The sequence below is a fragment of the Colletes gigas genome, unplaced genomic scaffold, assembly GCF_013123115.1.
Source record: "Colletes gigas isolate AHSC1104 unplaced genomic scaffold, ASM1312311v1 Colletes_gigas_Sc00132, whole genome shotgun sequence".
Classification (NCBI taxonomy): domain Eukaryota; kingdom Metazoa; phylum Arthropoda; class Insecta; order Hymenoptera; family Colletidae; genus Colletes; species Colletes gigas.
The window spans coordinates 20,517-32,429 of NW_025106756.1; the positions used below are offsets into that span (position 1 = coordinate 20,517).

The 11,913-nt window shown below is 33.2% G+C and overlaps 3 protein-coding genes and 1 non-coding gene across 4 annotated transcripts; 1 reads left to right on the forward strand and 3 right to left on the reverse strand.

Annotated features, from left to right (window-relative positions):
- Nucleotides 1-167: 167 nt before the first annotated feature.
- LOC122404233 (UDP-N-acetylglucosamine--peptide N-acetylglucosaminyltransferase stabilizing protein GtfB-like) lies at nucleotides 168-815 on the reverse strand. The gene has a single exon (XM_043408161.1). It carries the CDS (start codon nucleotides 813-815, stop codon nucleotides 168-170), a length of 648 nt encoding a protein of 215 aa, XP_043264096.1.
- A 661-nt stretch (nucleotides 816-1,476) lies between these two features.
- On the reverse strand, nucleotides 1,477-2,385 carry LOC122404234 (UDP-N-acetylglucosamine--peptide N-acetylglucosaminyltransferase GtfA subunit-like). Its single transcript, XM_043408163.1, has one exon. It carries the CDS (start codon nucleotides 2,383-2,385, stop codon nucleotides 1,477-1,479), a length of 909 nt encoding a protein of 302 aa, XP_043264098.1.
- Nucleotides 2,386-6,123: 3,738 nt separating this feature from the next.
- Trnad-guc lies at nucleotides 6,124-6,196 on the reverse strand. Its single transcript has one exon. It is a non-coding gene; the product is annotated as a tRNA-Asp (tRNA).
- A 625-nt stretch (nucleotides 6,197-6,821) lies between these two features.
- LOC122404235 (N-acetylmuramoyl-L-alanine amidase domain-containing protein SAOUHSC_02979-like) lies at nucleotides 6,822-7,265 on the forward strand. The gene has a single exon (XM_043408164.1). It carries the CDS (start codon nucleotides 6,822-6,824, stop codon nucleotides 7,263-7,265), a length of 444 nt encoding a protein of 147 aa, XP_043264099.1.
- Nucleotides 7,266-11,913: the final 4,648 nt, after the last annotated feature.

Genomic DNA, 11,913 nt, shown 5'->3' on the forward strand with positions numbered 1-11,913 from the left:
ACGGGTCTGACATAAGATAAGGCCGGTAACTTCGCCTTTTTTTCAGGCTCATGTTCTAATAATTCTCTCTCATCTTCAAACCCGGCCTCTATTTTTTCTTTTAGAAAATGTGTTCGCATCATTTAAACCTTTCCAATTTTATCCTTTTGAGATTCTTGCTTAGAGTGTTAAGCATCTAGCAAGTTCTGATAGTCTTGAATCGTAGATAGAGGCCCATTCTTCTCAACCATTTTTGTGAGTAATTTCTGCCAATTCGTTCGATCCGTTAAAAGATAGGAGAGATGGTTACATAAATCACGAATTTCTTCAAAAACTAATCCATGAGCTTCAGCTTGTGCCACTTCTTTATAAGAGAAAATAAGCATGTTTTGTTCATAAGCCCATTTCAAAACCTCACCCACCTTTAGCCCTCGATTAATGTCTAAGTAAATATCTGCCTTTTCCAATTCATCTTGTAACATCTCTTCATTAATTGAAGGAATCAATTGAATGTTGGGGTATTCTTCTTCCAAATGGAGCAATTTGGTACTCATATTGGTATAAGCCGCCACTGTAAGTTGAAGGTCTGGAAAATTCTCCAAAATATCCTGTAAGCCATAGATATTATCACTGTTTGTGAGGATAAAGGCTTGAGGACGATAGTGATTAGATCGCTTAAACTCACCAATCGCAGAGAGATAACCTAAAGCAATCGGAGTCGCTGGAAAACTTTCTTCTACTTGTGTGAGCTGATTTTCATTCGCAAAAATTATCCGTTTCAAGGTCACTGCTTTTTCCAGTTCATTTTTCATGTTACCAGGAACTTCTTGACCCATCGCCTCTTGCCAAAATAAAGTCGTTTGTCTTCCAATATTCAAAGCCCGACTGATAAATAATGGATAAGATAAGGAATTAATATAAATCTCAGAAGGTTCAATCTGTGCCACTTTCATGAAATAAAGGAAAAATTGAGTCACATTTTCAAAATGATGAATCTTCGAGGGTTCATTCAATTGAATTCCTCGATGGACAAGATCTTCACTCACAATGACTTGCCCTTGCAAGTTATAATAATCGGTTTGATAAGGTCCCTTTGCACTAAAATAAGTCGACGCATAATGATGCCCCGCGAGATTATATACATCTCTTTTAACGATCGTCTTCGAGTCCTCCTTTGAGAACCACTCCACCGTTTGAACCAAACGATAGCCTTCTTTCCGATAATGAATCAGACCTACTCGTCTTTGAAGAAATTCAATCGCGGCACTTCCCCCGTCAAGATGACGAATCGCATAGAATTTCGGGATAATGACTTGGTCAAAAAAGAGCCCTTGTTCCTCTGATTCTTCCGGAAGCTTCGTGAAAAAAGAGTACGGACTCACCCCTCCTTTGGGTAACTCCCCTTCATAATGCACGAATAAACTTTTAGCCTCCTTACCTGCCGTAGCTAAAGAGTGTATTAACTTTTTGGTATTCTCATTGTAGCGATCAAAAATATTAATTTTCATTAAGTCCATTCCTTTTTTCTAATAAATCTTGCCAACGTTTCGCAACATTAGCTTTGAGGTAAGCTTTGGCTTTTTGTTTAGAGACCATCCGTCCTTTATTATCCAACTGTTGCTCATAGAAGCTAATGATTGCTTTCTCAAGTTGCTCAGGCATATCCTTTAAAGGTGTCCGTTCAAAACGAATTCCGTTCTCACCCGTTTCAATAAATTCACGATTTCCGTATTCCACATCTACCCCAATCAGTGGAAGACCTGCACCTAAAGCTTCAAGGAGCGAGAGCCCAAAGCCTTCTGAGGTAGAGGCTGAAATATAACCACTATAGTCTGGATAGACTTGGCTTATGTCCTTATGCCCACAAAGCTTGATAAAATGACTCGCGTCATATTTCTGAATGAGGGCTTCTAATTTACTTCGTTCGCCTCCCTCTCCATAAATATCTAAGGTTAAATCAGGAACACTTTCTTTTGCGTCTACTACCGCCTTGATTAAAAGATCAAGATGTTTTTCTGTCGCCAGACGGCTCGCCGTAATTAAGCTATAAGGACGATAGCTTCTTTTTTGACTAATCTCATTGATATAACCAACCGGAATGGTCTTAATCATTGTTTTCTTTCTGAGCTGACTGCTCAAAATTTGATTTTGACGATCGGTTGCCACAATAATTCCCTCAAAAGAATCCGCGTTCTCAAAGATATACTCATAATTATTATTCCAAAGAATGTGACTCCCTTTAGAAAGACTTTCATTGTAATGTTCCGCATGAACGACCGAAAACAGGCGAACTTGATCCACAAGTTGAGGTAAAATTCCTTCTATTACATCTAGTGGACGGTCAATAATCACCGCATCTTCTTTTTGTAATTGAAGGGTTTTAAAGAAATATTGATAGAAGGCCATTTTCCCGTAGAGGATTTGGTTATCAATAAATGTCACTGTAATCTCTCGATCTGTATAAAATTGTTCAAAGCTTTTCTCACCTTGTAAATTATAAAAAGTGCGTCTTACCAATTGTCCATCACTAAAATGTTCAATGTTGTTCAAGCTTTGATCATAATGACTCACATTAACAAGATGCCCATTGACAATATAATCTACGCGATCAACGAGATCATCCTTCAACAGCCAGATTTTATAACGTTGTGTCCCCGTCACTTTAATTTCCAAACTCGTTGGAGTTTGATTCAAAATCTCATAAGCCTCTTCCGCAAACCTTTCTAAAAATTGATTTACTGTAAAAGTAGTAGCATGAGTGGGGCGATGACTCAACACATTGTAAATCCAAAGCACTTGATGGCGTTGATAACCTAATAAATCGGTATAGACGGCTATATTTTTGGATAAATAATTTAGAAAGACATAGTGGTCATTAAATTCAAGATTTTCAAAGAGTTCCTTTCGATACTTTTGGGCATATTCAACCCCACTTGAAGCGTAGCCAATTCCTTTATTGACGCTATAAACATTCATTTTTTCTATTTCCCTTCAAATTCACTTGTTATTATTTGCGATCTCTTTTTGAAAGCTCGGTTGTAGCCCAATTTTGGCAAATTTCATATAATTCTCTCTTTTGTTCAAAGCCAAGACTTTGAAAGCTTACTTTTAACGACTCTGATTCAACTTTTTCTCTCTTGCCAATGAGATAACCGGAAGATACTCCAAAGTAATCCGAAAGTTCCACTAATCGAATTCCCGAAGGCTCTGTCGCATTAGATTTATAATTATTAAGTGAGTTTCTCGGATAACCTAATTCTCGTTCCACTTGGTTAAAATTTTTCCCCGAGAGTTGAATTTCTGTTTTCAAACGCTGATAAAACACTGATTCTTCTGTCATTTAATTCCTCTGTCACCTCATTTTCCTTGTTTTTCTTTAATCAAATTCAAAGCGTAATCAAACTCTAAACTAACGTAAACAAAACGCAATCTACCCTTGAGTCAGAAAAACAAAAGTTTTCTTGATACTAGTCTATAAAATATTCCAAAATATAGAGAATAAAATATTTTAATCTAAGATCGTAAGTAGATTGTTTAATTGTTTCCTAAAACCATCAAAACAATTCCTAAAATAAGCCACAAAACGCCTAAGAATCCCGTTATATACATTAACAGATAACTCAACCCTCTCGGTTTTTGAGTTTCGAAAAGCGTGTTACTTTTATCGGTTGACAGCAGAGAGAGGGCGTCTTGCTGTTTAGAGGGTTGCGATAGAATGACTAAGATAATAAGCAAGCTAATCACTACCAATAGATAAACTAAAGTGCTGTACATGACTGACTTCTCCTTCAAATTTTTTTAATTAGTAAATAAGACTCTTGGTTGTTGAATTGCTTTAAAATTAGTGTCATCTCAACAATACATGAATAAAGCTTTGTTGCAACAGCCAATTAACCCCACTTAAAAAAAGAGCAAAGAAGATTGAAGCTAAAAGGACTGCGGTTGTTTCTTTCGTGATCTGTGTAAAAGAAAGCCATTTGATTCTGTTAGATTCTTTTTTTACTTTTTTTGAATAATTAATTATAAACATTATTTTCTCCATTATACCATGATTCAGGGGGGGAATCATATCTAGTTATCTTGGTTGATATTCTAGAAAGTTATAAAATTCAATATTATTTATTACAACTCACTAGTGACCTTTTTGTGATTTTTTTCTGATTGTCCAGTAATAAGAGCGTATTCTATTCATTGTGTGAGAGTGATACTACTTTACAAGCTTAAGAATCGCTTATCATTGCCAATCGTAATTGCGGTTCTAAACACAAACAAAATTCCTTGTTTCAACTTCTACAGTGTAGTAGATTTATATATTATACAAATATGTCAAAGGAATGTCAATAGTTATTTTAAATAATATAATGCGCTGTTTTGAAATAAAGAGAAAATGTTTTTCTAATATAGAATAATCGTCTGAAATATCCTTTCATATTAAGCATTTATCTCCTTATTAACGTCTAACTATATTTAACCCTAGTACACTAGGGTTATTCTATTATCACTTGTTTTTTCGCCACCGTGTAAGCGGAAGCGTTTTTATCTCTTTCGAGAAAACTTGTGTTTTTCTGAAACTTTAATTTTTACTCATTTTTCGATTAGATTTAAATTTCGTAAATAGTCTAGTGAAATGGTTAAGATTGTATGATTCTGATAAATAGAATAACTTATTAGCTATAATCAAATCTTTCCAGCGCCTTTAAGGTTCAATTAAGTTACAATATTTAAAATTCTGGTCATGATGAAACATTTCCGTTAAAAGGAATTAATTTATGAATGAGGGGATCAAGAATGAAAAATGAAATACTTGAACAAGCTGAAGAGATTATCTTAGCCGATGGACAAAAAGCGATATTAATCCAAAACAAAAATACAACGTTTAATAATATCTTAATCGTTGAATTGGATGGGATTTTACGAGTGATTGATAAAGAAACAAAAACGCTTGCACAAACCTTAGGAGAGACACAAAATAAGCATGCTTATTATGTAAAAAAACCTTAAATAGGAGTCCCGTTACTGTTCCTCAAAAAGATATTTAGGTGTCAATTCACACCCTTAGTTCAAATTCCCACATGTTGTCCTGGACGAGTGGTTTATCCAACAATTTAGCAGCTTCCTTTGATGAGTGTTTAGAACCTCCACTAGTTCCCTCCCTTAAACTGGTGGATTTTTCATACAAAAAAGTCGCTCCTCTGAGCGACTTTTCATGAAATGATTGACAATCTTGTCAACCTATCCCCTTCTTAATAATTGAAAAGTAGAAACAAATTAAACTATCAATCATGGAGACGTTCGACCTTTTCTCTCTATACCTGTAAAGAGATAGCATATTTTCTCTTAATAGTATTTTGACTTTATGGTTCTTGCTGGATTCGAACCAGCGGTCCCCCCCCATATGAGCGGGGGGGGGACTTTAACCCACTAAGCTAAAGAACCAAACATGATAACCAACAACGCTTATCAATAAGTATGGACTTTGTTATTGATTATCGCTAATAATACTTTAAGAATGATTTTTTCTAAGTCCACTAAATTTATTATATATTATTACATGAAAAATAAAAAATGTCAGCAAATGCTGACACCTATGTTTAAGAAGACTAATTATATCATATTTTAAAATTATTATTTATTTAAACTATAGATGTTAAACCTATGAAGTACCTCTGAAAACATAAAATTATGATTTGTTTTTAACTAAAAAATGCTTGGGACATCTTTTTTCACTAGTTTACAAAATTCTAGTGATTTTTTTATTGTAAAAAAATCACTCCGAAGAGGAGCTAAATAATGAGGAGAGTAAATCTTCTTCGCTCAAGGTCCAATAATACGGAATACAAAAGTACACTATTAAAATTGGGTAATAAAAATTATTTATGAAAATTTTGAGTCTGATATTATTATAGTATAATCCCATACCTTTATAATAGATCGAAAGGCTCTGGAAGTGGGATCCAAAATTAGATTAAATTAATTTAAAAAAGCTCCTAGCTTTGGACAAAGGAACTTTAATAACAAGACACTAATAATAATTTAGTGCCTAAGGAGAGTAAGGGATTCGAACCCTCGCATCAATTTCTTGATCTAATGATTTAGCAAACCATCCTCTTAAACCTCTTGAGTAACTCCCCAAATATAAATCTACGGTTCCGACGAGATTCGAACTCGCGATCTTCGCCGTGACAGGGCGATGTGATAACCACTACACTACGGAACCAAAGGAGGATGTGGGATTCGAACCCACGCACGCTATTACACGTCTGACGGTTTTCAAGACCGTTCCCTTCAGCCAAACTTGGGTAATCCTCCACTTCATTACTGCTATACTATAACAAATTATTTTAAAAATAACAATTATAAATCTTAGCGTAACAAATAAGTTACGATTGGTGATATAGAAAAATTTTAACTAATTAAAAACACCTTGTTTTGAATACCTTCACAGGCTTAACATTATATATATACTACAGTAATACTTTCAAAAAATCAAAGAAGTTTAAAAAACGGATATAATTCCCATTGTTCTCACTAATTAAAAGTATTATTAACGGCTTAAACTCGAAAATCATACTCTACAAGTTCTTATAAGCTAGTAAGTTTTTTAGTATTGTATTTAGCCTTTTATTTCTATTCAAAGCTAATTTCAGCTTATATTTGTAGTAGATATTGTAATTTTTTTACAACGTTTGAAATAATAAAGATTTTATTTTATAATATAGACTATGAAAAAAAAATACAGCTCTTTTGTTTCTTTTTTAGCCTTTAACGCTGCGGTAGTATCTTTTACATTCGCTCATTCTAATGTTGTACATGCAGGAATGATTAATACCGCTACAGAAACAATGACCCAAACAGAGAATTCTCTAAACTATGATAACGCAACTGTAGAAGATGATTCATTGGATCAACCAATTTTACTTGATACTTTCACATCAGATGTTTATTCTTATAAGCAATGTACCTGGTGGGTATATAATAGAGCAAAAGAATTTGGTATAAAGTATGGGGAAACCATGGGAAATGGCGGGGAATGGCAATTCAATCCTAACTATATAGTCACAACTACTCCCCAACTTCATAGTGCAGTCAGTTTCAGCCCAGGACAAATTGTTGGAGGACAATGGCAAGCCGATCCTACCTATGGTCATGTAGCATTAGTGGAAGCAATTCATCCCGATGGCTCTATTTTGATCTCCCAATCTGGACTTGGGTTCAGTGAAGTAATTAATTATCAAGAGATCTCTAGTTCTGATGCCCTGCAACTTCACTACGTGATTGGAAAATAATAATTTTATCTAATAAAATACGCTACAGATTTCAAATCAGAGCGGATTTTTTTATTTATTTAATTCTACTTAGTATCATATTACTCGTTCTATGTTCCTGAATTCCTTTTGTGAGATAACTCTGCCACAATTCTTCGTTATCAAAATAATAACATTTCAATATTCTTTATCAATAGTTTGTTTTTTTCCTTTATAAATCTTCTTTTCTGAGTAGCAGTACTTATATCAGTTTTCCGCTCAATCATCTTGTAAGTCACTCCTTGCTGCTTCAACTCATAAGTAAATTGAATTTGTTCTTAGTTAATTTTTTGAGGATGATCCTACTTAAAATTAGGATCATGAATTTTAGCAAAATTTTTTTCTTTCCTGGGTCTTGGTCACAATAAGATCTCGTTCAAACTGCGAAAAATCACTGAAGATGGTAAAAATAAGTCGACCAGTAGGCGTATTATCGATAAGCCAAATATTTAATTTATAAACTTTAATTCCACTATCAAATAATGATTGGACAATTTCCAAACCTTTCAAGTGTTTCTTGTAAATCGGTTTAGTTTAGTCACAATTAAAGTATCGTCATTCTCTAACTTTTTCAATACTAGATTAAATTGCGGACGTTCAACTATAATCTTAAAAATTATAAATAATAAAAAAGGATAACTCGTTGTTAGACTTTTTTATTACGTTATCCATTATTATTTTTAGGGCTTGTGACGCAAAACACCCTCATAATTTTGAGACTTTTTACTTTATCTCAATAGATTTCGATTAGAAATTTACATTCCTCACATAAAAACTCTATATTGATATAAATTATTTCACTCAGTGGTCTCCTATCTCAGGGTAATCCATGATTATTGTTAAATCATTTCTGAGATTTATCTCTGTCTATTATAATTCTTGAGTATAAGTCTCCAAAAGACTTTGAAAAATGCAACTCTTAAACTCTCTTAACTTTTTGTCTAGTTTTTCATTGATTTTCCAAAGTGATTCTCTTTTCTGTGTCTAATTATCTGGTATTGTCTCATACAAGAGTAGTTTCCTAAATATGATAAATTTTAAAAAGGGACATTTATATTATTTTTCAAACTTTTTAACCTTCTTTCTGATCTCTTTTTACAAGTGTTATTTTTATAATGACTTCATTGTTTTTATCATTTTTTGTGATATCCATGTTGCGTAAACTGTGATTTTATTATATAATATCAGAAAAACTGATATTTAGTTGTGTAAGCTAAATAGAATTGAGGTCATATGATTGATTTACAAGAACATTTAACTCATACCATCGCTTCCCGCTTTAGGGATTTAAGAAAAAATGAACACTCTAACATTCCTCCTGATCTTATTGCTAACGGACAAAAAGCCGCAATTTTGAGAATTGAAAAAGGAGAGGTCCCTCGGAGTGGAAATTTCATTTCTGATACACTTTTGGAGACCTATTCCGATTATTTTTCTCTGTCAAAAACATCCCTCATCTTTGGAGAAGGGATAGACTTAGAAAAACTAGTGACCTTTCTCTTTTCTGAACTCTCTTCCTCTCTTATGCCTTCTGACTTAAGAGAGCGATTAAGAATTAAGCCACCTAAAAGTACTCCATCTCAACAGGTTAAAGATTCACTCCTTACCCTTTACTATACCTTTGCGGATTTTGGAAGGTGGTATGACCTAAGAAAAGAAACTCCTCAAGCACGGATAGAAGAGAATCCAATTGATTTTTGACAATGTCCACTATTCTATGGAAACTGTGTAAAGAAAGATTTTTAGCTTCATTCAAAGAAAAAGTCATTTATTCCGTGTTTAGCGAGCAAGATGAGAAATTCTACTACAATCGAATCAATAAAAAGGTCAACGATTGGCTTAATCATGATTTTTCAGAATTAATTATCCCTGAGTGTATTAAAAAGTTAAAGAAAAATAGCATTTTTAAAATAGGCTATATGGTCAAGTCACTAATAGATGAGTTTTTAGTTTCAGACCTTCCTGAATCTTATCTCACAAATATTCCATTGGATGTGTATTTTCCACCTACAAAACATTATCGGATAGAGTCAATAGCGGATAAAGAAAAACAAGAAAAACAGGTCAAAGATATTGCGGACAAATGGGTAGATTCCCTTTCTAAAATTAAAGCTCCTGTTTATGAAAAAGATTTCAAAAAAATTGAAGAAGAAAATATTTTTGAGGGAATAGAGGGAATCACAGATTTAAGTACTCCCTTTAGGAAAGGAATTCAAAAAATTACGATTGAATATTTTCTTGATAACCTCTTAGATCTCCCTCCATTTATGAATGAGTGTCATTTTCTTAATTTCTCTGAACAAAAAATACCAGGAATTCTATCCGTTAATCTCCAGGCCACTCATCTCTTTCAAAAGAGAATTAATGAGGAAATTGAAGGAATGATTGATAACTTAGTCGGAATTCAAAATCACTTTATTAATCTCATTGTGTGGAAGGAGCTTAGTGATTTCGCTATTTAAGAAAAAATGAAAAAATAGAAAATTCAATGTCATTAAGTTAAGAAAGAATAGGTTTATTTTATCAGTACTATCTTCTATTTTTTATCAATTTGCCAAAAGTAAAAAAGCTCAATAATTCATTTGAAAGGATTTGGCTCCCCATCGATAGGAGAAGGTTGAGCGTCGTTTCAAAAGTAAGTTTTCTAATTCTTGTAAAATCTTTAGGATGGTTTGTGTAGTCTTTTGAATGTGCCGCAAGGGAGCAAATCTTACAGTTAAGTTGATGTTTGAGAAACTGTGAAATGGAAACTTTTGCCATTAATGTTCCTAAAATAAAAAAACCACTAACGACAGGTGTTAGTGGATAAAAACAGATTATTTTTTGAAATGACAAAGGAAGTTATGCAGATAATCTGTAGGGTGTTATCATAACAAAACATTTCTAATATTTCAAGTTATTTCAAATTAAGGTTTGTTTAAGGGGTTCTTATTAAACTACAAGTACCAAAATCATCTCTTAAGGATAGGGAAATTTTGTACCAAGACACTTGCATTATACAGGTGTCTTTTACTGTACCTCAAAATAGCTACGAATGGAGAGAGAAAATGAACAAGAAAGAAGAACAAATTGTCTTGTCAAATGGATAAGTCGCTAATGTGAAGGATACTCAATCAAATTATCAAAACATTTTAATCGTCGAGTTAGACGGTGTTTTACGTGTGATTGACAAAGAAACAAGGACGCTTGCTCAAACTTTAGGCTCAACTCATAACCAGCATGCTTATTATGTGAAAAGTCATGAAATTATTAGTGATGTTAATGATTCTATATTAGAATTGGCTCAACCATAGGAATTATACAAAGAGTACGAAAAACAATAATTTTTCTGAATGCCATGTTGCACGGTTTTTACTACAGACATAATTATACCCTATCTTCCGACTATGTGCAAGTCTATTTCTAAATAATGACAATTATAACGGAATACAACTCCTCATTATCTAAAGTTAGTGATACCAATGCTCTCATATTTCTATTTATCCGAAAAATTATTGTTTTTCTGATAAAAGTATATAAATCAAAAAGGAATAGAAAAAATGACCACTGCTTTTGCTTTAGATACGATATTAATTGGAACTTTGTTTCCTACAATGTTTTGTTTTATATTTCAGTAAAAAAACAAGAGTCATTAAAATTAATATTTTATCAGCACTCTAAAAGTTGTAGGTTGACCTTGATGTTTTAATTAGAATAATCAGCAAAGGAAAACGCAATGAATAAAAAAGTAATACCAAGTTTAATGTGTTCGCTCTTACTAATTGGATCTTTAAATAATTCAATTTCAGTTTTAGCTTCAGATGTAACAAAACCCCAACTAGAATCTTTTGAAAACAAGGATACTAAAAGTAATTTAACAGATGTTGATTCTAATACAGGAGAGGGGGAGTCACAATCAGTGGCAGTCTCTGATGAATCTATTGATTCTTGGATGCCTGATAAAAATTTACAAGCTGCTGTTTCAAAAAAATTAAATATTCCAGCTGAATCACTTACTCAAAATGATATGTTGAAATTAACATCTTTTGATGCACCTAGTTCGGGAATCTCATCATTAAAGGGGTTAGAGTATGCGGTTAATTTAAATGCTGATGTGAATTTGAACTTTAATTCTATAAGTGATATTTCTCCTTTATATTCTACTAAAATATATTATCTTCGTTTAGCAGGTAATAACATTACGGATGTTAGTCAATTCTTAAATATGCCTCGTGTAACAACTTTAGTTGTCCCCATGAATCATATTAGGGATCTATCTTCCCTAAGTGGTAGTCAAATTACCACTATCATTGCCACTAAGCAAAAAATAACATTAACTTCGCAAGAGGTATTTCCCCAACAAATCGTCAGTGCAAGTTCGCAAGTAAGACGTCCTGACGGAGGTAGAATAGATTCTTTTAGTGGAATAAGTTCTTATGATCCGAATTCAGATATATTATCTTGGCAGTTAGATAGATCTAATCCTGATAATATTTATGCAGATTGGGAAGATTCCAGTTGGATAAGAGCTAATTATAATGCTAAGGGAACTGGGGAAGCAGGTTTTTCAGGGGAAATCATTCAGCCTCTGACATATAAACCCGAGGTAGCAACCGATGTGACAGTAAATTATGTCGATGAAGATGGAAAA

Coding starts and splice junctions, on each gene's coding strand:
- LOC122404235 (XM_043408164.1), top strand. CDS start 6,822: ATGACCCAAACAGAGAATTCTCTAAACTATGATAACGCAACTGTAGAA.
- LOC122404234 (XM_043408163.1), bottom strand. CDS start 2,385: ATGGCCTTCTATCAATATTTCTTTAAAACCCTTCAATTACAAAAAGAA.
- LOC122404233 (XM_043408161.1), bottom strand. CDS start 815: ATGGGTCAAGAAGTTCCTGGTAACATGAAAAATGAACTGGAAAAAGCA.